Genomic DNA, 26,218 nt, shown 5'->3' with positions numbered 1-26,218 from the left:
CTCAGGAGCCCGCTCCCGCGGCGCGGCGCGAGGAGGCCGAGGCGCTCAGGGGAGCCCGGCGGGGTGAGGGGGCAGTCAGCCACTGGGCCGCCGCCACTACACGCTGGGGCACCCACCGCAACCAGGTTGCGGGCTGCGCGTCTTGGACGACCGCGCCTCGAGGGCTGAGGCGCCGGGCTCGCAGTTGCCGGCGGGTGGTGAGCAACACACCGGGGCAGCGCGCGCCGCGGGGGGCGGGGCCGCTCAGTGTTTACCTGTTGCCAGGACACCGGGGCCTGGCGCCCAGCCTTTGGACGGAGCCCGGCCCGCCCAGTCCGCCCAGCCCGCCCGCAACCGCCTTCGTGAGAGCAGCCGCCGTCCTCTGCTGGCCTCGCTGCCCTGGCTGGGCCATTTCACCTCGCGCGACTGCGGCTAAGGTTGCAGACGCCCGGAACCCGGGCTCCGCGCGGGGGAGGCTGGCTTTGGGCGACCGAGGAGGGCGCAGGCGAGCTACTGACCAAAGCCGGCCGGGCAGGCGATGCTCCGCGTGTACCGTACTGACCTTGGAGTGGGCGGACTCGGCTGTGCGTGAGAGCTAGGTCACTCACTGGCTGACGTTGGAGAAGTTATCGAAGACTCCATGACCTTTTTTGCAAAATGAGATAAAGCCTTTGAGGATTGAAATGAAAATAACATGGGGAAATGTTTGTAAAAGAGCCTGTAATAATACAAACATTACAAAATGTTTTTTAAAAGAGCCTGAAAAAAGTTCTCATACCCGTCGTGGGATTACGCAAGGATACAGTGGATTCAGTTATGCTTCCAACCTTGAAGTCATCCTGACATCCTCCTCCCCGCAGTTGAATATACAGTTTAGAAGCTGGACCCTCATTCATTTTAATGACTCATTTCTTTTTATTCAAGTTATTAGGCATCTGTCGTGTGCCTGACACTCAGTTTTGGGCCCTGGGAATTCAGCCCTGAACGCAGAAAAGTTCTTTCTTTTGGGGGGGGGGGTGTCAAATGGGGCACGTGGCAGACATTAAAAATGATGGGTGCAACAGGATGTATTACATTGGGTGTATTAAACTGATACGATGATAGCTGACTACTCTTTTAGACTGGTGAATGGGGAAGGTCTCTCTGAGGTTTAACTGAAATTTGGGTGATAAGGAGGAGTCAGCTATGCCAAGGTCAGGGGACAGGACATTGCAGGCCCAAGGCAGGAGGATGAGACTGGACCCAGAAGCAGGGGTGGGGTCCTGAAAGGCTCTGCAACCAAGGGTAAGGTGTTTTTTTGTTTTCCTTCTTTTGATTGATGACCTCACTTCCAAGGGGGAGTATTTGTGTACCAGGTTCTCATGCATTTGCTTTCTCTAATCATCAACAAAGCAAACCCAAGTTCCAATGGCTTTTAATTTGTCTGGTAGTTTTTTTGAGTACGTAGGCCCTTGACATGGCAAATTCTCCTGCCTTCTGCCTGTGCTTTCTCCTCTGCTGGCGCCTTACTCCCTGGGTAGGGGTGGCTCACACTGCCTGTGTACACTTCTTTGGGTCATCACAACTCTCTCAGGTTAACCCCTATCGGGCTCACTCCCAAAGCTGTTCTAGTCCTGCTTTTCCTGAGTTCCAGATTGGAGGTCTGAAAAAAAAGATAGAAAGCACAAGAAAGCACGATTTGTCAGTGGACAGGTGAAACATAAAATGAACGGTCTAGTGACAATTGGTACAGCTTCAATGGCAGCACCATCTTCCATTGACCAAATGGGTCGTCAGCCTTTGCACTGGAGAAAGCCCTAGCATTGACCTGAAGGGAGGTGAGGAGGGCTGCTGGGGGGTGGGGCTGAAAGGCAGACTTCCTTATAACAAAGAACGCAGGTTACTGTTAGAATCAAAGGAAAATGTCATTGACAACATAAGCATTTTTCTTAAACACCAGTCCACTTAAGAATCTCTTAATGTTTAGCACTTAAGATCCGTTTATTTTACAAGAACCGAACAAATCTTCCTGTATAAATTGGAAGATGATGTTAAATTTAGATAACTATTCAAACTCACATTGGAAAAGTACTAGTTAATTTTGTTTATGAGTACACATCCTATGTCTTCTTTATAAATAGTAACATTAACTGTGCTGTTCTTTAAAAAAAAAATTACCAGAATTAAAGTGCACATTCTTAGAATATTCAAACTTAGAATATTCTATCACTATCTTTCTTAGAAGTTACATTTAAAAATTCCTATTTCTGGGGCTTTCCTGGTGGTGCAGTGGTTGGGAGTCTGCCTGCCAATGCGGGGGACATGGGTTCGAGCCCTGGTCTGGGAGGATCCCATGTGCTGCAGAGCGGCTGGGCCCGTGGGCCACAACTGCTGAGCCTGCACGTCTGGAGCCTGTGCTCCGCAGCGGGAGGGGCTGCGATAGTGAGAGGCCGGCGCACCCAGTGAGGAGTGGCCCCTGCTCGCAGCACAGCCAAAAATAAATAAATAAATAAATAAATAAATTTAAAAAAAATCCTATTTCTTCCTCTCTACTCTGGTGGTCTCTCTTCCTCCCTTCCTTCCTCCTTCCCTTCCTTCTCTTTTTCTTTTTATCTCATTAAGTTCAACAGTATAGCACTGTTCACTTCACCCAGTATAGTCCTAATTTTGAACAGGAGGTTACAGAAAAAATAAAATGTTCTTTGTAGATAATCTCTGGTCAGTTACTAGGGTCCCAGCAGTGAGAACCTTGGGGTACAGTAAGACCAGGCAGGGCAGACTCAGGAAACTATCTAGAGCAGGGGTTGGCAAACTCAGTAAATATTTTAGACTTTTCAGTTCTCATGTCCTCTTTTTTCCAACTACTCAACTCTGCTGATGTAGAATGAAAGCATTTATAGACAACATATAAACAAATGAGTGTGGCTGTGTTGCAATAAAACTATTATGGAAACTAAAATTTGAATTTCATAGAATTTTCATGTGTCATAAAGTATTTTTTGTCTACGGATTTTTCCCCTCAACCATTTAAGAATGTAATAAAAAAACATTCTTAGCTCACAGGCTGTATAAAAATGTTGGTGGGCCAGTTTTGGCCCATGGGCTATAGTTTGCTGATCCCTGAGCTAGAGAATTTAAATGCTATTTATTATTCTTGCTGGGGGATTCTTTAATAGGGAGGGGAATGAGGTGGAAATAACCAGCAATTTTTGAACACTCATGTTTAACAAGCATTATTCTAAGCACTATTATATTGACACATTTAATCCTTACAACTCTAGAAAGTAGGTAGTGTTATTATCCCCATTTATGGATGGGGAATCTGAGACACAGAGAGATGAAATAACTAGTCAGTTATCACACAGCTAATGGAGGCAGAGCCTGGGTATAATAACTCACCAAGTTGGGTCCAGCACTGTCAATCTGAGCCCTTATGCTGCAAGGCCTTTCTGGGTAAAACATCTCACATCTTCCAGCAAAGACATATTTTCACAGGCATCCACATGGAGAATCTTTGTCCTGACAGCTCCATTAAGCATTTGAACAAAAAGTTACAGAATGTTCAAAGTAATGTTTCCATTTGGAGGCAAGGGGACAGATGGCGCTATCTTATTTAGTAAGAAAGTCACAGTCACCAAAGGTGTTTGAGCAGAGGTGGGATGACTTTTGTACTCTTGCAGTTCCTTTGAAAGACTTTATTTTCTTTTCTATAAAAGTAAAAATTTTAAATTCTTCCTTTTTGAAATTTAAATCTGGCTAATTACTGAAGGAGCAAATAGGCTGAACATCTCCCCATAGCCCACTCAGGCCCAATCTTATTCCATTTACGGGATCTGGGGGTGTCTGAATGACCAGAAAAACTTCTTGTAGGAAATTACATTTCAGATTGCTTTGGCCTATTGCTATGAGAACTGAGTGAATCTCCCTTCACCTCATCCGCCACCACAACATACACACATGCAGATGCACACACACACACCCTATTCTTCCCATCTATACCCTTTCATATAACATTTCTTCCTAGCTAGAAAATGTCTGAAAGCAGTGTTAGGGAAGAATTATCTGATTTAATTATTTGATATATTAAATTTATAGTCATATAAGAGAATATTAATATAGAAAAATAGATCTCCAGGATAAACGATAAGAGCAAGAATAGAACAGTACATTGTGCTCCTCATTGTAAAATAAAAATGTCGATGAGGAGGAGATGGGTATTATCATGGGGATTTTCTGAAAGAATAAAAAATAGAAAAAAATATTGGCAGTGATTACTTCTGGGGAATGAGACAAGAGATCTGGGTTGGGAGATTACATTTTTCTTTGTGTACTTTGAAAATCATCTGGGGCCTCCCTGGTGGCGCAGTGGTTGAGAGTCCGCCTGCCGATGCAGGGGATACGGGTTCGTGCCCCGGTCTGGGAGGATCCCATATGCCGCGGAGCGGCTGGGCCCGTGAGCCATGGCCGCTGAGCCTGCGCATCCGGAGCCTGTGCTCCGCAACGGGAGAGGCCACAACAGTGAGAGGCCCGCGTACGGAAAAAAAAAAAAAAAAAAAAAAAAAAGAAAATCATCTGAATTTTTTGCATGTATCTTCTTAACAAAAATGCCAATACATAAATGTATTCTTCAGTTTTACACATGTTCCCTCATGTCATATCCTCTACCCAAGCCTAAAACTCTTTCTTTACTTGAATCTCCTTTGACTACATCAATAGCTGCAAGTATTTTCTAGATAAAAATAACTTCCCTGGGTCTTGCCTTAAACCTCTAATACTGATAAGAGTAAATGAATCAATATTGCTATTTGTTAGTGTCTGATGAGTTTTAGTGGGTTGAATGGTGGCCCTCCAAAAGGTATGTCCATGTCCTCAACCCTGAAACCTGTGAATATGGCAAAAGATAAAGATATTTAGATTGCTTCCCTGGTGGCGCAGTGGTTGGGAAGCCTCTTGACGGGATCGAGCCCTGGTCTGGGAAGATCCCACATGCCGTGGAGCAACTGAGCTCACGTGCCACAGCCGCTGAGCCTGCACTCTGGAGCCCACAAGCCACAACTACTGAGCCCACGCACCACAACTACTGAAGCCCACGGTCCTAGAGCCCGTGCTCCACAACGGGAGAGGCCACAGCAGTGAGAAGCCCTTGCACCGCAGCGAAGAGTAGCCCCCGCTCACTGCAACTAGAGAAAGCCCGCACGCAGCAACGAAGACCCTATGCAGCCAAAAAAAAAAAAAAAATTAATTAGAAAAAAAAGTTAAGGATACTTAGGTGGTTACAGAGCTCATCAATTATAGCATCCAATGAGACCAAAGTTGTGAGTTTGATTGTTGTATGAACAAGTATCATTTTTGTTCCAAAAGCGCAGGTGAACTTTTTTGGGGGGGGGGGGCGGTGCTGCACAGCTTGTGGTGTCTTAGTTCCCCAACCAGGGATTGAACCCAGGGCCCGGCATTGAAAGCACCGAGTCCTAACCACTGGACCGCCAGTGAATTTCCCCACAGGTGCATTCTTAATCTCAGCTAGTTTTATTGTAAATATGGGTCATCTCAAGAAGGACTAGAGGAATGAATTCTAACTTACCACTACTTGGGGGAAAAACAGAAACCATCAAAACACTTGTCTTTAATAAACAATGATTAATAATTGTTAGGTGGAAGAGCTGGGGATCTATGGGCAAGGAAGGTCAAGAAAGCCACACTGCAAGTATCAGCATAAAGCACTGAAATGAGTGTTTTCAAATATTCACTGGAAACCTGTTGATATTCTCAAGAAGAATCTCTAGGGAGTTCCCTGGTGGCATAATGGTTAGGGTTCCGGGCTTTCACTGCCCTAGCCTGGTTCAGTCCCTGATGGGGGAACTGAGATCCTGCAAGCTGTGCAGTGCGACCAAAAAAAAAAAAAAGAGGAATCTCTCAGATAGTCCCACCACCAATCTCAAGAGCTCCCTGGGAAGCTGCTCTGACTCACTGTCTACCCATATGTCTGGTTGCAACTTGCCTCCCTATAGGTAGTATGCTTCTCTGGACCAATGTTAGGCTCACCTATGTGAACTGCTTTTTGCCAGTGGACTATGAGCAATTTAACTTGTGCCACATCCAAGCAGGAGCTTTATTTATTTATTTATTCTTCTGTGAGTAGTGTTTGTTCAGTTGGAATTTCTTCTTTTTTTAAAAAAATATTTATTTATTGGCTGCGTCAGGTCTTAGTTGCGGTGCACGGGCTCCAGAGTGTGTGGGCTCTGTAGTTGCAGCACGCCGGCTTAGTTGCCCTGCAGATTGTGGGATCTTAGTTCCCCAACCAGGGATCGAACCCAAGTCCCCTGCATTACAAGATGGATTCTTAACCACTGGACCACCAGGGAAGTCCCCAAGCAGGAGCTTTAAATGTGTTTTCGTGGTATGGTTTGGTCTTTTGCTCCTGCCCTTCACTATGAGAACAGTATGTCCCAGGTAAGGGCTAGTCCATCAGCCTAGTGCCAGAATGAGATAACATACAGAGCAGAGCTAATCTAGCAAGTCAATCGAGTTGAGTAGAGCTGCAGCTGCTTGCCAGAACCAAGAACAAGAGAAAAACGTTTGTCATAAGTCACTGAGATTTTGCAGCTGTTTATATCAGTCTAGCCCCAGGGAATACTAATATAAGATTTTATATATTCGTCTCTTTAATTATACCCTTCCTTTCTAGATCTAATGTCTTTAAGATTCTCTTGTGTTGAAGAAGTTAAAGACCAAATTTCTAACTCCAGTACAATTCTTTTTATTAAAGTGCTTCAGTAGAGAAACAGTGTTATCAACAATCAACACAAACTTTACTGAAATATTCACAAATAAAAATCTACTACTTTATAAATCACTCAAATAATGTTCTTCTGTGTTGTAACAGTAATCACCATTGGAGGTTGGTTACTCTGATTTATTCCTAACCACACACATGTATTCTCAAATTGGGAGATTCAAATCAGTTACTGTAACATATGGGGCTGGCTATCAGTACCTGAATGCTAGTCCCAGAAAGTCAGTAGAAAAATGATGTAATTTGAAACTAATCATTTATCCTTGGTGCCTCAGTTTTTCCATCTGCACTGAGAATTAATTTTCCCTTAGAGAAGATTTATTAAAAAATATGAAATGTTAAAGCTTAGCAGGGCTTCCCTGGTGGCGCAGTGGTTGAGAGTCTGCCTGCCGATGCAGGGGACACAGGTTCGTGCCCCAGTCTGGGAAGATCCCACATGTTGCAGAGCGGCTAGGCCCGTGAGCCATGGCCACTGAGCCTGCGTGTCCGGAGCCTGTGCTCCGCAACGAGAGAGGCCACAACAGTGAGAGACCCGCGTACCGAAAAAAAAAAAAAAAAAAAAGCTTAGCATACATCTATGCCTTGGAAAGAATTCACGTGCATATTTTTAAGAGGATAACTTATCTGTTCTTGATAAAATTAAATACTATATACTATTTATTCAAAATAAATAGACTGATAATTGTTCTTTCCTCGAAAGTTGTCTTTTCACTTAAATCACATTAAAATCATAGGTTAATAGGGTTCAATAGTGTTCAATAATGATATACTCAGTAAATTACTTTAATTGCAGTGAGGACTGCTGTCCTACTCAGACAAAATTTACAGACTATTTTAAGTTTCATCCATTACATACTTACATTCTTCATGACCTCACCATAAAAATAGAAATCCTGCTACCCGTAAAGCACAAAGAGGTGAAATTCAAGCTATAATCAGAATTTTGGTATAGTTCCTTTGGAAATCATAAGCAATCTATCATGACTTCAAAAGAGACTGTGGTTGACAAAGGATGGAGTAAATAAGCTGATTTTGACTAGACCTCCTGGCCCAATTAAAGTGGCCTGGTGCTATCATAAAAAAGATTCAGTAGTGTCCATGTTGCAGGGTGGGGGCATTTAAAGTAAAAAAGCTTGAAAGTATAGATGCCATAATTTTGAGGACGGAAGAGAAATAAGATGATCCTGATTGAATCAGAAACTTTTCTAAAAACCATGTTTCGGTTGGGAAGACTGTGATTCTGCTGTAAAAGGGAGAAGTTTAAAGAGGTTGGTACATCAACCCTTACATTTTCAAAGAAATGTGTAATACTTCTAGGTAGAAACAGTATTGCTAAATACCCACATGACACTTTGAAACTGCTAGCAGTAAAAAGGGAAAAAAAATCATTAATCAACATAGGAGACAAAGAAAAATGGTAACCTGTGATGCTCTCGCTGTTCTATTCAATTAAAAAATAAATCGATCACGAGCACAAATGGACATGCCATCTCAATAAATAAAACCTCCTGTAGATAACTTGTCATTTAAAAATGAATTGGATGAAAAGAAAAATTTTCTGCAATGTACTATAGTCATTTTAAGACTGAAATAGTTTCAGAAAAACATGAAACATCCTTAGAGGAGGCCTGACTGTTTTGTACTGGTTGTGGCAGAGCAGTCCATGCCCTATACAGAGTACACAAGGAAATACTTTTCACACTGAACATAGATCTCTTAATAAAGAAAAAACACTACACAATATACCCTTCTATAACATGCAGTATTTAGGTAATAGGAAATCATCATCCTTCACAAAGAAGATGCAGTTGCTCTAAAAATCATCTCAGAGCTAATGATTTTAGAAAGAGGTGAGTGTCAGAATTTTAAACTTAAAATACAGACTTAATTTCAAAGTTGGGTTTGCCAAACCTCTGGTAATCCAGGGTGAGCAAGAAGGAAATGTTCTCCCTATTTTATGACCTGCACTTCCCATTACCTATGATGAATGCCATGAGTCAAATGCCATAGTAAGCTTATTCTCACTTTTGGGGCCAGCAAAGGCTAGCCTAGTTCTAGGCAAGACTAAAGTAGGGAGCAGTCCCACAGAAGAGCCTGTCCAGGACTGATCCAGCAGATTTCAAGGGCAACTGGGCACCCAAATGACCCCAGGGCAATTAGATCAATTTTTTTATCACTCAGGCTCCCAGCCTTATATTATCTCCAGGCCTAACTGCCCCCATAATAGTCCTGAACTACACTGGATGTCCTAAGGCTGGGTCACCGCTACCCTGGACAAGCACTCCTAGAGCTGGAAACAAAGGCTGAGTGGGCAGGGTAGGCAGAGCACCGTTTATTGGAGCCAACCCCCATCTATCAGATGCTTGTTGACAAGAGCTCAGTCAGTGATTCTGGAGCAGCTCCTCCCAACAGATGGGCTGTGAAAAAACCTCTCTCTCCAGCCAGAGCTCATATGAGTAGTGGAAATCCTCAGGCAGATCCAACCTCTGCCCCAGCACACTCTGCAAGCAGTTATCCACAGGTGAAAACTCAGAGTCCTGGGGTCTGTCATACCGGCGGCTGTTAAAAGCCTCAATGTTGGCCCTCAAGGTGCATTCTTCTGCTTGGAAGTCCCATGGCCTGGCATCGATGTCTGTGTTGGGAAGATTAGAAAGAAAAAGATGTATACACCTCAGGACACTGCTCCTCTTAGCACAGAGCATGGTCTATGGGATACCAACAATGCAGCTGCTCAGAAATTCCTTTTTTGTAAAAAGCAATGTACAAAGTAAGTATATAACACGCTGCCAGTCAGGTTTAAAAAATATACACATGCCCACATACATATGCTTATATATGCAGAAACTATCTTTGGAAGAGTCTAGAAACTGGTTAACAGTGATTACCACTGAGAAGGAAATGAGGGTTCTGAGGGAGGTAGACTTCTTTTTATTGTATTTCCTTTCCATTACTTCACTTTCTTACTAGTTATATGTATTATATTTTCCAAAACAGCAACTCAGTTCCCTTTATTGAACTTTCCTTAGGAACAGGAGTTTCCCACTTGAATGAAATCACAGTTTTCAAGGAATGGTAAGAGGCAGGAAGGGGCACAACAAGGAGAACCAGATGAACCAGTTACTGAAGACTTTCCTGATTCCATGGAACCTTCTCCAGCACACGAAAAATCTATATGCAGCTTATGTTAAGATTATGAGGTGGGGCTTCCCTGGTGGTGCAGTGGTTAAGAATCTGCCTGCCAGTTCAGGGGACCCGGGTTCGAGCCCTGGCCCGGGAAGATCCCACATGCAGAGCAACTAAGCTCGTGCGCCACAACTACTGAGCCCGCATGCCACAACTACTGAGCCCACGCGCCTAGAGCCCATGCTCCGCAACAAGAGAAGCCACCGCAATGAGAAGCCCACACACCGCAACGAAGAGGAGCCCCCGCTAACCACAACTAGAGCAAGCCCGTGCACAGCAACAAAGACCCAACGCAGCCAAAACAAAAAAGAAGCAAGCAGACAAATCCAGAAGGTGGATATTCTGCAGAACAACTGGCCTAGTTCTTCAATTATGTCAGTGTTATGCGGGGGGGAAAAGAACCCTGCTAGATTCAAAACAAATAAAAGGATATAACAATCAGATGAAATTTGCGGTCCTGGGTTGGATTATGACTTGGAAAAGAATAGCTTTAAAGAATATTTTGGGGCAACTGGGAAATTCTGAACATGGACTTGATTTTTAGATAAAATGAAAATGTACTGATATAGAAAGGTAGAAATAATGTTAACTAAAAAGGGAAGATTATACACAATACTGTAAAGCAACTATACTCCAATTAAAATTAATAAAAAAATGAGAAGATTATAAAATAGCATACACAATTTGCTTTCATTTAAATAAAATGTAGGGCTTCCCTGGTGGCGCAGTGGTTAAGAATCTGCCTGCCAATGCAGGGGACACAGGTTCGAGCTCTGGTCTGGGAAGATCCAACATGCCGCGGAGCAACTAAGCCCGTGTGCCACAAATATTGAGCCTGTGCTCTAGAGCCTGTGAGCCACAACTACTGAGCCCACGTGCCACAACTGCTGAAGCCCACACGCCTATAGCCCATGCTCCACAACAAGAGAAGCCAGCACAATGAGAAGCCCACACACCACAACGAAGAGTAGCCCCCCCACCACAACTAGAGAAAGCCCATGCACAGCATGAAGACCCAATGCAACCAAAAATAATAATAAATAAATAAATAAATAAATAAATAAAATGTATGTGTATATGTAGAGGAAAAAATCTGTATGAACATACAATAAGGTTTTGGTGGCAATCTTTGGATGGTTCAAATATGGCATAAATATGGTAATATTGTAAAATGTTTGCTTCCTTGTATTTTCTAACTGCTTTGTAATAATAAAAGGTTATTTTATTTTTAAAAATCACTCAGAGAGACTGTCATACAGAGTGAAATAAGTCAGAAAGAGAAAAACAAATACCGTATGCTAACACATACATGTGGAATCTAAAAAAAGAAAAAAAATGGTTCTGAAGAACCTAGGGGCAGGACAGGAATAAATACACAGACGTAGAGAATGGACCTGAGGACATGGGGAGGGGGAAGGGTAAGCTGGGACGAAGTGAGAGAGTGGCATGGACATATATACACTACCAAATGTAAAACAGTTAGTGGTAAGCAACCGCATAGCACAGGGAGATCAGTTCTGTGCTTTGTGTCCACCTAGAGGGGTGGGATAGGGAGGGTGGGAGGGAGACGCAAGAGGGAGGGGATATGGGGATGTATACATATAGCTGATTCACTTTGATATACAGCAGAAACGAACACACCATTGTAAAGCAATTATACTCCAATAAAGATGTTAAAAAAAAAATCTCTCAGAGAAACCTGTCACTTAAAGGAATGTTTTGAAAAGGGGTAATTATCCCTCAATTGACTTGTTTTATAAAATGGATTTTCATAGTTTACATGGAACAGGGTACGTGCTAGAATTTGAGGCAGTGCCTTAACGTTTGTTATAACAGAACCTGACTATAATCATATATTTTCATCTAAAATATGTAACAATTCATACCAAAAGAGTAGAGATGCTTGTTTAGTTTTGTTTCAATCCTGGGCAACTCCCAGAGGTCAAAAGCTCTGAGAATACTCACCATTCCCATAAGCCCAGTCATCATTCATGCGGTGGCGTACTTTCTGATAAATGGCTGACATGGTTTTCATGTTGCTTTTCCTCCACTGGCGCCCCAGGTACTTGGTCTGTATTTTTAGCAGCTTCAGCACATAAAGTTGCAGCATGGCCTGTTTGACCTTGAGGGCCCGCTTTAAGATTGGAGCAGATTTAAACACTACCAGCATCTGCCCATTTAAACAGGGATAGGAATGAAGAAAGATAAGGATCTAAAGTTTCTTGGAATTTCCAACTCACAGAAAAATTAAGCCAAACCTGGCTAACCTCAGACTACCCTGGGGAGCTTTGGAAAATCTATGGTCCAAGCTCCACTTAGACTTAGTCTTTAAGAACAGAGGAAGCACTCCATTTATATTTCACAATTCAAAATTTCTAATATTCAAAGTGCAAAAAAATTTTGTCAGCCACACATCCCCTTTCCACTGTTACCAGTTTCCTGTGTATCTTCTGGAGATAATTCTATGTATGTGTATGTTACTTTTATTAACAAAAATGATAGCAACTACATACCCTTTCACCTTGTTCCATACCTTGATTTTTTTTAAATTTTATTTATTTATTTTTATTTTAAAATATTTTTTATACAGCAGGTCCTTGATTTTTATTTAATATATCTTGAAAATTATTCCACAGCAGTACAGAACCGTTGCATTCTTTTTAATGATTGTATTAATATTCTATTATAAAGATGTACATAAATAATTTAACCAGTTGGTATTAATGAGCATTTACGTTTTTTCCAATCTTTCATGATTACAAATACTGCTGCAGTGAATAATCTTAGACTTGTATCATCTGAGATGCGTGACTATAATCCAAAATACAATGCTAACTTCCCTACCAGAGCTGCCCTGAGGGAGGGTCCATATTCAGCTCCCTGAAAAGAAATGGACCAGTAAATAATTATCATAGAATAAGTACCCAGAATTAGGAGGTGCTAAGTCTTATGGAGCATTAGTGTCTATCTATAAGGCTCGCAAAGCGAGAAGTCCATATTTACTAAAGATAAAAAAAAAGGTGGACACCATGATCTGAAGCTCCACTCACCATGGTTCTGGAATGCTTCCATTTGGTCAGTTTATTGAGCAGCCTCAGAAGGTTGATGCAGGAAAAGAGGTTCCTCCAGCAGAACTGGTTGTTGTCTCCAGCTTCCTGTAATAAGGCATACTCATCATTATCTCAACACCTATAAGGCATTCCTTCCCACAGAAGTATGGAAGTCACTGTTGGTCAATTTAGGTGAGGCCTTCCATATGAAATGCTACCTCCTTTCCATCCCGCTCTTCACATAGTGAGGCGTCAAGGCATGCAATATTCTTCATCTGAAAACACACAGCTGCCAATCCTGGAAGACTCTGTACCTAGAGCAAGTACTGGCTAGAAAGATGGTAAATGAACATAGAAACTTCATTTAAGCAAGCTTTCTTGTGTAGTTTTCTGCTTTAACATCAGAAAAGAGATGATAGAATTTTGCCCCCATATACTCTGCACTTACGTAAGCTATGTTTATAATTGGTAAGAGTTATTCTGGTAGATTTCAAACTATTGGGTTGGCCAAAAAGTTCGTTCGGGTTTTTCTGTAACAGCTTACAAAACCCGAACGAACTTTTTGGCCAATCCTATATATTGTATGGATCTGATATTCATTACAATTAATTCTTTAAAAAAATCAAGCTCCACCCTCCTTATCAAACCATATTGCAGTAAACTGCTTAATTCTCTAGCATGGAAGGAAAAACGGCAGATAGCTAATTGGAACCAGGTGTTTTCTCTTGCGTGCTTCTTGATAGCTTGTGAGCACCCAACCAGAGATAACAGATGGATGTCAGATCAGAAACAGGTAACTACTCATAGAAACATCTTTCAGGGACAAAAATAAGAGTCTGGATTTTGGGGCTTGCACCTATATACTGGTGTCAGAAGCTATATAAATCAATTAACACACTTGGTGGTCAAACTAACATCTTGGAAATTTCTCACGTCTACAATGTAAGAGAATGTAGGAGTGGGAGATGTGTAGAAGTGAACTGCTTTCTGGTGAGTGGAAGATTACCCCCTCCTCTCCCAAATTAATTTGAAGCAAGCAAGGCAGACATACATCAACTGTGGAATGAACAGCCAAGACTTTTGAGAATATTAGGCTCTCCTAAGAAAGAAATAAGACTGAGGATCAAAAAGGTCCAGGGAAACTTTTCAGAAATATTGTTTAGAAATAATGTTCTCCTGCGAATTCCCTGGTGGTCCAGCACTTAGGATTCGGCACTTTCACTGCAGGGGCCCAGGTTCGATCCCTGGTCAGGGAACTAAGATTTCACAAGCTGCGTGGCACGGCCAAAAATAATAATAATAATGTTATTCTTCCTCTAGTAAATGTTCAATATTGTGTTTAGAACTAGTCCCAGAAAAGCTGGGTTTTTTTCTTCTTCTTTTTTTTTTTTTTGCGGTACGCGGGCCTCTCACTGTCGCGGCCTCTCCCGTTGCAGAGCAGAGGCTCTGGAAGCGCAGGCCCAGCGGCCAAGGCCCACGGGCCCAGCCGCTCCGCAGCATGTGGGACCCTCCCGGACCGGGGCACGAACCCGCATCCCCTGCATCGGCAGGCGGACCCCCAACCACTGCGCCACCAGGGAAGCCCGCTATCTGTTTTGTTCTAAGAGAAACTTCCATGGGAGCCTCCACTCTAGTGCAAAACAGATCAGGTTTTATAGATGTTACCTTTTGTGCGGCTAACAGAAGAGACAGACTTCTAAATGTTTATGTTTTAAAAAGAAGCAGGGGAAACAAAAACATAAGAGAGAAGTAAGTATATTTCAGCTGTGAGCTTTCTTCATCCTGACTTCTAATACGGTAGCCACATAAAAAGACTTGCATCCCTTGTGGGATATGGGAGTAGTGGCATGGTCTTGGAGAAGCAGCACTGGAGTAGGCACCAGGACACCCAGGTTATGGCTTCAGCCCTGGCTGTGTCACCTTAGGCAAGTAATTTCCCTGTTTCCTGTAAGAGGCTGAACTAAGATAACCTTTAAAATCCTTTTATCTCTGATCATTCAATAATTCTGTGGCTTACTTTCTCCAGTTGGCTTAAAAGTTAAAGTTTTGAGGGGGAGAATGCTGATTGTGGCTGCCTTTTTCTCAGAGCTGAGTCTCAAGAGTCCCAAGAGTTGCCCCAGTCCCCTCCTGAAGGTAGTCTCACCTGCCCAGGGCCCTTCCCTCTGATAATGCTTCCCTGATGTCTATAACTAGCCCCACTTCTTGCATCACCAGATGCTGCCTGGAGTGGGCACTGAAAGCACACATGCTGGTCAGTGGCTCTCCCTGGACAGCTGAGTCCAGGCTTGTCTTCTTTGCTGGAGCCCTGCTCAAGCCTTCTCCCTTCTTCCAACCCAACAAATAATCTTTTTCCCAGAAAGCCTTTAGGTCCATGGGTGTCCTTTCAGAACTGCCTGTCTTGAGAGTTTTTTCTTTTTATGTTCATTTAAAGCAGGTTTGGGCTTCCCCGGTGGCGCAGTGGTTAAGAATCTGCCTGCCAGTGCAGGGGATATGGGTTCGAGCCCTGGTCCGGGAAGATCTCACATGCCGCGGAGCAACTAAGCCCGTGCGCCACAGCTACTGAGCCTGTGCTCTAGAGCCCGCGTGCCAAAACTATTGAAGCCCTTGCACCTAGAGCCCATGCTCCACAATGAGAAGCCACCACAATGAGAAGCCCGCACATCACAATGAAGAGTAGCACCTGCTCACAGCAACTAAAGAAAGCTCGTGTGCAGCAACGAAGACCCAAAGCAACCAAAAACAAATAAATAAATTTATAAAACTAACTAACTAAATAAAGCAGGTTACCTTCTTCCTTCCTCTTTTTTTTTTTGTTTTTTTTTTGTTTTTCAGGACTCAGCATATTAAGTAAGATGCAAACTTCTGCAGGGGGATATATTTTGTGAATAGCAGCACTTGGTTATATTCTCTTGTTCCTGGTACTTAGCAGTATCCAAAGCAAGACCTTTACTCACTTTCAACCAGCTAAAATTAAAAAAGAATTGACCATGTTCCACTCTCACAAATAAATATTTGTTTGCATACACATTTGGTCTGAAGATTCAGTTTAGCAACCACATCCTACCCTTTCAGAGCATTTCTAAGACCCTACAAGATTCTGCTCTCAAAGATCCATCCATAGCTCAGCTGAGTGAGCCAAGCCAAAAAAAAAAAAAAAAACCCACGCTCTGGACTTCCCTGGTGGTCCAGTGGTAAAGAATCCACCTTCCAATGCAGGGGACACGGGTTCGATCTCTGGTCGGGGAACTAAGACCCCAGATGCTGCAGGGCAACTAAGCCCACGCACCACATCTACTGAGCTCTGGCGCCTCAATTAGAGAGCCTGCGTGCCGCAAACTACAGAGCCCATGTGCTCTGGAGCCTGCACGCCACAACTAGAGAAGAGAAAACCCACACACCACAGCTAGAGAGAAGCCCGTGCACCGCAACAAAAAACCCACGCCCCACAACGAAAGATCCCGCGTGCCACAGCTAATACCCGACACAGCCAAATAAATAAATAAAGTTAAAATGTTAAAGAAAAAGAAAATACATTAAAAAAAACAGGCTTAAGACAATTAAGTGGATAATTAACTCAGATGACTGTGGAAAGGAAGAACAGAGTGATTCTTCCTTTTGTACTGAGGAAATCAGATTGGTTAGAATCTGAGCACTGGAAGAGACTTAGCTGTTCTAGTCCAATTCTGTTATCCATAGAAGCAAAACCTGAGGCCCAGAAAGAGGAAGGTGGTCTGGCCAAGGTCACATGGTAAGTGCCCCAACCAGGGCTTGAACCTAGATTTCCAGTATTTACTGAATTCTAACACTTTGTCTTTATTTACTGTTCATCTTCTGATTAAGTTACTGCTAGGTTAAGGACCCAGATCTAGGTATCATAAAAGTTGTGATTCTCAAAAGTGATGTGAGGAGGTATGGAGGAAGGAGAAAAGAAAATTTCAAAGTCATTTGGGGAGCTTTAGCAAACTACTTGTGCCCTGGGAGGGACCCGGGCATGTGAATTTAAAAAATCACCGCATTACAGAAAGGGTGACAACCAGGAAAATTGATAAAATGCAAAAAAAACATTTATCCATGGTCCTTCCTCTGTATAAATACCTCATGGAAAATGGATATATACCTTATGATATGTTCACACTTTGTCTAGGATAGAGAAACAATAATGCTAATGGTGATATTGGTTTTAAATAGTGATGGTGAATGTCAAAACAAAGACTTTTATTTAAGGAGGTCACAAATCACTGGTTAAATAATGCCTAAAAGGAATGCTAGAGACCTTAATACCTGAACATAAAGAAAATAAAAATCAAAACAATAACAAAAATCTTCTGGAATATCTGTAAATATCTGGATTAGGAAGTTATAAAAACTAATAAAGATAGATGAAAGGATCAGGTATATAAATTTAAGTGATATGAACATATTTTTATAGGTATTTCTGAATATAAATCATACCCAAATTTGAAGAATTTTGCAGTGAACTACCTTTTAAGAATTAACTTAATAATTTCACTTGCCTAGTCTGAAAGGAAATGACAAATATTTCTTTGCAAACGGCTAGGTCATGCAAATTCTTACCCTCTGCTTTGGACAACACTTCACCACTCCACCTGCTTCCATATCAGTAGAGGGTAAGACTGGGCAAGATACTAAGAAACTTCTAGGTCTGATACTCAATGACTCCAAAATACAGTGTATGGTTAGTTAGAAATTATAAATGCATTGTTGTAATAACATGATATATGTTATAAAGTACATATAAAGTAAAAAAGGATATTAATACATATAAAAGATCTAATATATCCCACCCCTAAAGCATCATGTTGCACACCCTACTTTTCATACCATTGCTCTAAACCACCCAGATCTTGAGCATCCTACAGTACTTGAGGCCATACCCACTGCCTTCTCTAGCAACCTCCTTCTAAAGACCATACCTAACTTCCACACAATCATACATTCACCATCCTTCTCTTATGTTTGGAATTTAATTTTAATTTTTTCCTAGTTTAGTGGATTGAATTTAAATACAGACTTTTGGAGATCTAGAAATTGTAAGCCTTCCTGCACCAGGTAGGTGAGGAAACTCTTCAGTACATGAGTAAAGATGGCCTATTGTAGAGCTAGATATTTTGACTTACTGTGCCATTAACTTTGCCTTTATTTCATGTCCATTATATGTGCAGTTGGAATACCAAATGAAGTTGAACTCAGTTCAAATACAGAAAACTGAGAAAATATGAATCAAGACTACCTTAGCCAAGTAATTCCACTTCTAGGAATCTGTCTTAAGGAAATAATCAGAAATGAGGTCAAAGATTCATGTGTAAGGATGTTCATTTTGGATTTATACAAAGAACACTGAAATAAATGCCCAACAATAGTAGAAAACAATCATTTAAAAAAATTAAGTAGTGTAATATTATATGTCACTATTAAAAATTATGTTCTAAGAATGTTTAATAAAATCATATTGTGAACATTTAAATTTTACTATGTGAATTGGAACATATGTAAAGTCCTTATTTTCTTAAATAATATGTGTGTGTGTATATATGAGTGAATATATAAATATATATGGTTAACTGTAGCAAAATATTAACAGTGGTTTATTTTCTTTCCCATATGTTTCTGTATGTCCCCAATTTTCTGCAAAAGTATATATCAATTTTAAAGTCAGAAAAAAAAATTTGAAATGTTACTTAAAGAAAATCCTATACACTTAAAATGCCAGTACATTTTCTGTGCTTACACTTAATTCACTGAGTCTGAAAAAGACATAAATCTTACTCATATAAACACTACTCCTTTCTGAGTGCAGAAGCCATCAGTTTAGATAAACAAACCACTATACTGAGGATCTATGTGGCAAGTAAAAAATAAAAAAATCTGTGTATACCAAATGAAACCACCAGGCGCCACTGTTGCTTCACAGAAAGGACAGGAATCCCTAGCATGAATCTGTTTTTCATTAAGAATAGATACATGCTTTTTTTTTTTTTAATATTTCATTTATTTATTTATGTTTGGCTGGGCTGGGTCTTCTTTTCTGTGCGTGGGCTTTCTCTAGTTGCGGTGAGCGGGGTCCACTCTTTATCATGGTGCGCAGGCCTCTCACTGTCACGGCCTCTCTTGTTGCGGAGCACAGGCTCCAGACGCGCAGGCTCAGTAGTTGTGGCTCACGGGCCTAGTTGCTCCGTGGCACGTGGGATCTTCCCAGACCAGGGCTCGAACCCGTGTCCCCTGCATTAGCAGGCAGACTCTCAACCACTGCGCCACCAGGGAAGCCCAAGAATAGATACATTCTTTTACCTACTCTTAGATAATAAAGTCTTCTCAGAGGCATAACGAGTATTTCAATAATATTCTGTTCATATCCCAAAAGGTCAATCAGAAGAGATAAGAAAGTTTAGTTCCCATCACTTCCTACTTATGGGATTGAGAAAAGAGAACGCCTTGTATCAAGAAATTGATTCAGGTCATAAAAGTTGACTTTATGTTTTGAAGTACCCTACTAACAGTAGAGCTTTAATGCTATCCCTGTACCACTGTTTCTGTGAGAAAGTGCATTCCTCATTCCAACTCTGAATGACAGGGCTGCATGTCTCCACCCTGGCTCTGCTACTTTCAACTATAAAGTTTTGGCAGCTATTTAACTTCTCCATCTATAAAACACTAATACCAACCTCATACAGTTGTTTTAAAGATTGAGTAACATCATAAACAGGGTTAGACAACTTATTACCTCTCTCTGCAGAGGTAAGAAGCTCCCAGCTTCCTTGGCTGCTGAGACCACATCTAAGTAAGAAAGGGAATCTCTGTCCTGGTGCTTAAAAAGGTGCTAGACTTAGTGTCTCAGGACATGGGTCCTTCTCTAATTCAGGGTCTGTCATGAGGAGTGGACCTGACGAGTCACTTCATCCACTGGGCCCTCAGGTTTCTCATCTTTGAAATAGGGGGTTTGGCCAAATGGCTCTCAGGTCCCCTCCAGCCAAGAATCCTATGGTTCTGTAAAACTTGTGCCACAGAAGGTACCATTCTACTTTTGCACAATAAACTTCTCTGATGTGACATCTTGCAGGTATTAAAGTTGGGGGACAAGGGGTTGGGGCACATACGGGTGCCATCATCTGATCATTTATTAAGGTCCTTCCGTGTACTGAACATGGTGCTAGACTCTGAGGCTATAAAATGAAGATGATACTATCTCTTCCTTTAGGGAGCTTTCAGTCAAATGGAGAAAAAGATACAGATTAAACAATTACAGTGCAACAGGGTGAAGGTATGGGCTGAGGTATATCTAAAGAGCTGTAGAGATGAGATAGACACTTGATTTCAACATACTGTTCATCAGTCAGTTTCATGGGATTCAGAGTAACTGAGGGACTTCTATGATTTGCCTAGAACTGTTTCCAGCACGAGGAACTTTCTGGGTCATCCTTCTGTGGCCATATTGAATTTTGCCTCAGAGAGACCTGGGTAAGGTATTTTCTGAAGTACACACCCCTGGGTATTTTCTGTAGCACAGCAGAAAGAAGCCAGATAATTGATTTAGGCTAGACCAGAAGAGATTCTCCTGCCATTTATCACAGATGTTCACACTCAATTTCAGTCCCATTATCTTTCTAAATTTCCTCTCCTCCTTAGTGTTTTTCACTGACCCTTTTCTCTACAAAATGCTATGCTTAGCTTTTCCAAATCTTTCTCAACTGGGTCAGCAGCTCTAAACCCCTACTACCTCTGTGCTCTTGCCAATATGCCTCTACTGATCTGAGACTCCCAAACCAGGGCATTAGGGGGCTAGAGAAGAAAAGGAAGAGCAAATGCCAACCTCTGCCATCTGGTAATTTCAAAGGGTATCAAATCCCCACTTGCTTACCAGACTCTCCGTAGTAAGCTCTGGCAAATCCTGAATGATACAGCATGGGTAATCCAGGACCGAGATACTGCAAGATGCAGAGATAAGGACAAGCTTTAGGTAAATGGCAATGGCAGCAAATGGCTATATCTGAAAGGGCAGGAGGTATTTCTCTTCAGCAGGCTGCATCTATTTCCAAAACTGCTTAGTGATTTCAGCTGAAACTGAGGGTTCTGGTGCCAGGCAACTCCAGATCCAGTCTCCTCTCCTCATAGCCATGAGAGGAACCAACAGAATTCTTTCAGGCTGGCCCCTATCTGGCAGAGGCAAGAGAAAGCAGAAGGAGAGCCTCTGTATAGCCACCTTTCTCCTCCCTTCTTTAAAGGAATACATAAGCTTGTGTGCATTTGTGTTTCTGCATTTAAGTGTATGCTTGTGTGTATGCATGTACATAAAATTGTGCTCCCAGAGATGCTGCCCAAACTCATCCCAATAATAACAACCTGTGGACGTGAGAATGAAATGAAGACCTCTCCTGTGTCTCTTACCAGATGTTCCTGAAACTCAGGAGCTCTGGGGAATGATCACAGAAGCCACTCCTAGAGGAAGCTTGAGACAGAGGCAGCTTCCTGCAGCAGGGCCAATCTAGTAGCTCAAGAATGGTAATAGCATCTGCCCCCAAAACAGACAGTGGGGAACTGCAAGGGAGCTAGAGGCTCTGCGGTGAGCCCAGGGAAGCAGGCATGAGTCAGCAGGGGAAATAAGGCACCACATGATGACAGGGACATGGTCACTCGAAATGATGGCTCTCTTTCTTTCTTCTTCTCCCTTCTTCACTGGTACAATGCAGAATTTAGACTAGCTAATCTCTAATGCCTCTTCTGGTTCCAACATTCCATAAGGTTTTAAACTCCAATCCATCCGAACTAGAGCAGTTGGAAATGGGTAAAGGATGTTGGCAAAGCATAGGCTATAAAGAGGAATATGGGGTTCCTTCAACCTGTCTCTACATTTCAAAGTCAAAACTTCTATCCAAGCAAAACGCAACAATTTATTTGACTAGAAATGTTGACCTTTGTCCAAGAAACCCACAAAGGTAACCTAAGGGAACCAAGGTAGGAGAGGGGAGGGCAGTGGACCTACCTACTGGATTCTCCCAGGGCTCTGCACTACTCCATTAGGATAAACATTCTTGGCTGGCTCATCTACTTATCTACCCACCTCCCACTGACAAAGCCCCATGGCAAAGTAGGTACTGAAACAAGGAAATGAGGGTGGGAAATCAAAGATGGATTTGTTCCAATCTCATTGTACTGAATTCTAGCCTAAGGGGGCATAAAATAAAGTTGCAAGTTTCTAGGATATCTAGATTGTAAGAGCCATGAGGAAACTGCAATAACGAGCTGTAGGTGCTCAAGTTCTCAAGATCATGCAACAGTAAAGCTTACAGGTAACGCATGAGAGGACCACTGTATCCAGGCCAAGCTTAGCAAACGGTGTAGTCTGGCACTACCGCTCTTCCAACTCCAAATTGAACCTGATGGACACCTATTGGATTGTCTGCCCCCTGCTTCTAGGCCCATGGTACAGGGGGCATTTAGTTCCTGAACCCCACTCCCCAGTCACAGTTGATTGATCCAAGGGTGGGCCTCTAACCCTGGGAATGTGGAACAGGGATTGAGAGCCAATTCAATCTCTGAAGTGGCACAGGAATATGTTTAGTTCATGTGGGCATATTTCACTAAGTGGCCTAGGAAGCAGACAAAACTATCTGTCAATGAGAGAGGAAAAACTGGAGTGGAGGTACAGAGGCTTGGTGGCCATAGATGGAGGTGGAGAGCTTCCTGGGCTCCTTATGCTACAGACCAACTCTGAGGCCCAGAGCTGCATCTCTGTCCTAGGTTCCTCGAGATGATATACTGCCCATTTTCTCCTAAAAAATTCCCATTCTGTGTGAGCCAGGTCCAGCTCTTTTTGGTTCCTTATCACTAAGAGGGTTGACTGATACACACAGGTACCTTCATGAAGCTGTGACCCTTACCCAGCCCGACCTACACTTTCATTTTCCCCGGTAACCCAACTAGTATGTCTTGTGTCTTTTTTTTTCTGGCCGTGCCACGCGGCTTGTGGGATCTTAGTTCCCCGATCAGTGATCAAACCCGGGTCCTCGGAGTGAAAGTGCAGAGTCCTAACCACTGGCCAGGGTATTTCTGTAAGTGCCATTTTTAAGGGGGGTGGTGCCCAAGTGTCTCTGCAGTTAGGAAAAACCCATTCTCCAAGGCTTCCTCCAAACAGGAAAAGTAAAGCACTCTCATCTATGTTTATCTTAACTAATGCTTATAAAAGCTCTATGATATAGTCAGAGTAGGTATTATTCTCATTTTAAAGATGAAAATACTGTGTCTCAGAGAAACAAAGTGTCTTACACTTGAGATGACACAGCTAGCAAGTGGCAGATCCAGGTCAGGAATCCAGGTCCCGTGACTTCAGGTTCTGTTTGTGTGTTTTAAACTACATATAAGTAGGCTGCCTCTCCAGGGTGGAGTTTCTGGCCATGCTGACAGACTGGTGGGGCAGTATCTCCTAGCCCCCCTCCAGTCACCTCAAGTGTCAGGTCAGCCTTCTTCTACTTTACGAACTTTGCCTCTGGTAAAGCACTTCTGGTCAACTCTACTGATTATCATGCTTCTAGTTTTTGTGTAAGTAGCAAACTGAGGAACAAGGATTTACTCTGTTAACCCCCAAGTCCCCACTTGGCTGGAGCAATCCATAGCAACTGTGATCAGAAAGCAATTTATGCTTTAACCCTGCCTCTGCTGCTTACTTAAGGGGTCTCACTAGCATGTTATCCTTAAGTAAGTCAATTAACCTCTCTGAATTTGTTTCCTAATTGGTGAAATGAGAATAAAACTTATTGTGATATGTCTTAGCACTTTGAGGAGATTAAATGAAATAATGGATGTGAAAATCCTGTATTTTTTTAAACTACAAATTGATCTATCTAAGTAAGGTTCTATTATTTATCTTTAGTTACAAATTCTGTATAACACTTTACAAAGTAGTGTGATTGATCCAACTTATGATTTATATTAAAATTAGGGTTGACCAGACAAGTAGGAAACTTCACAAAAAATATTTTCTGGATCTTTCTGCCACAGGGCTGAAATTTCATCATTGCAGTTTCATTTCCTTGAGTCATGGCATTTTCAGTTTTCAAAACTATTAAAATACAAATATCTTTGTGAAGAGGCCAAACCATACACCCCACCAGTAGCACTTCAAGGAAATTAAATTTGACAGTGACAGCTCTAAGATAGAAAGGACCAGGAACACCAGGAGAACAGAAAGTCGGCTCTGAGACGATGTAACTTCTCAACCATCCCAAATATCCCTTTGAAATAAACCTGTCCAGAGTTCTTACCTGTTTTTGGCAGTGATGTAGGACAAGATATTTTGATTGAAGAACTTCAGGATCAATGGAATGCAGTTGGCAAATACCAAATGTTGTGATACATATTCAAACTGAATTAAAAGATCAAAGCAGAAATAATGCTTATTTGGGGGAGAATAGAAGGTCTGTATGAAAAAAAAAGAGGCAAGTACAATTCTAATATCCGTTCCTAAGAATATCCACTGTCCACTTCTGTTATCAGTCTTCCTGTCTGGGAAGTGGGAAGAACCATCTTCAGCCAGCCCATCCTACAGAGAAGGGGACAATCTGCAGTGTGTGTATGCTGCAAGCACCTGACCAAAAGCACAAAACATAAACAAGCCAGAAAGAGAATCCCACTCCAGATAAACAGAAAGAATTGCTGGGAGATTTGTTCCTAAGCTCTACAGGAAAGGAACTCCCTGAGGGAGTTGTCTTCCATACCAAAGCTCTGGCTCATAGGGTTTCAATTGTGATTGATATAGTAGGAACAGGTGCAGCCCAGCAACTGCTGGCATCACTCAGTCAGGATGGATACGGCACACAGTAACCAAATGAACCACTGGAATGTGGGCTCCAGCATGAGTCTGGTTCACTATATTAGCCCCCATACTTAGAATATCAGTATTTTAATGAATGAATCAACAAGAGTCCTTCAGTCAACAGATACTGCACTGAGAATAAGTCCAAGATCTTTTTGATGGGCTGAACACCAGAACATAGGGTTACATTTTGCTCTCTTGAATCTGGATGGGGTTTGCATCCAGGAAGACCTATTGGGGCAGTGTCATGGAGTTGTGTCACCTGGATTTTGCCCATGATACACTAAGGAACATCAGACACAGTTTGTCTCCAGATCCAGAACCTAGACTGCTGGGAATTGTAGAAACTGGGTTGAAAAAGCAGAAAATTGTAGTGTTTTAAATCCCTTAGCTCTTCCTGATCACCGAGAAATAGCCATGGCAGCAAGCTAAGCTGCCCTTTGCTCAGGTGCGTGGTTAGCAGTGGGGAGTCAGGTTGTGTTGCCCATTTCTCTCTTCTGCCTTAATACTTTCTCCCTGGCAGCTGACCCAGAGTATTTTCCAAAGCCTCAGATGGAGAAGCCAATGCATACCTACTATCAAGTGATGGAAAACATTTTTCAGTTTGAGACATGTCTGTAGCCTTGTCAGGATGCACGGACCAGGGCAAGATGCATCAAGCCACCCACCTGTCTGGCTGTTGATCCACATATTGCCCACCAAAAGAAGCAGACAGAAGCACATACACAGTTCTCTTTCTACTAGGAGCACTATTTCTCATCCATTCCCACTCCTTCCAGTGCTGCTGCTGCTCGGCAAACATTGGCAGAAGAAGTGTGAGTACTCAGGGCACCTAACAGACCCAAAGATGTCTCTGAATGTACGAAAGTGGAGAAATATCCTGGTTGTACAGTCAAACCTTCCATGGACACATACCGTGCAGGGGCTTCCCTGCACTCTGAGGTCCTGCTCTTCTACCAGCAAGCTTGGTTCTGACTCCTTAGGAGGAAAATGAGGCAGAGGCCCTGTGCAGGAATGAGAAGGCTCCCTCTCCTCTCCATGTCTCACCACAGAGAACATCCATTCACTGCCCCCATGTTCTCCTATATCCTGGCAACATCCAGAGCACCAAGTCCAAACTTTTTAGCATGGCAAACAGTGCTTTCATAGGGAAGCAGGTTCTTAATCTTTTTTAGCCTCAGTGGAATACAATAAGACCCAACTCGTAGGGTTGAGAGAATTAAGTAAGATCTTACATGAACTTAACAGAGTGCTGGCCACATTGTAAGTACTCAGAACTGTGTGCTAGCACATGTATTATGATCTGCTCCCTGCCATCCCCTCCAGCTTCGTGTATCACCAGACCTCCCCACTCCCTCCACTCCAGGCAGAACTCCAGCAACATTTAATTAGTTTCCAAGGTACTCT

At 42.4% G+C, this 26,218-nt stretch overlaps 1 protein-coding gene across 1 annotated transcript in view; it reads right to left on the bottom strand.

Moving 5' to 3' along the window:
* Nucleotides 1-7,299: 7,299 nt before the first annotated feature.
* Nucleotides 7,300-26,218, bottom strand: part of STRIP2 (striatin interacting protein 2) — a 43,940-nt gene continuing 25,021 nt past the window's right edge. Inside the window, exons 17-21 of the mRNA XM_082632352.1 lie at nucleotides 24,261-24,361; nucleotides 20,861-20,927; nucleotides 12,985-13,089; nucleotides 11,900-12,104; nucleotides 7,300-9,383 (exon numbers count right to left, since the gene is read on the bottom strand). Of these exons, the coding sequence (XP_082488478.1) occupies nucleotides 9,133-9,383; nucleotides 11,900-12,104; nucleotides 12,985-13,089; nucleotides 20,861-20,927; nucleotides 24,261-24,361 (729 nt within the window). The 3' untranslated portion in view covers nucleotides 7,300-9,132. The remainder of the gene's footprint in view (nucleotides 9,384-11,899; nucleotides 12,105-12,984; nucleotides 13,090-20,860; nucleotides 20,928-24,260; nucleotides 24,362-26,218) is intronic.

Source organism: Mesoplodon mirus, assembly GCF_964341445.2.
Source record: "Mesoplodon mirus genome assembly, chromosome: 9".
Classification (NCBI taxonomy): domain Eukaryota; kingdom Metazoa; phylum Chordata; class Mammalia; order Artiodactyla; family Ziphiidae; genus Mesoplodon; species Mesoplodon mirus.
This window is presented reverse-complemented; position numbering and strand designations above follow the sequence as displayed.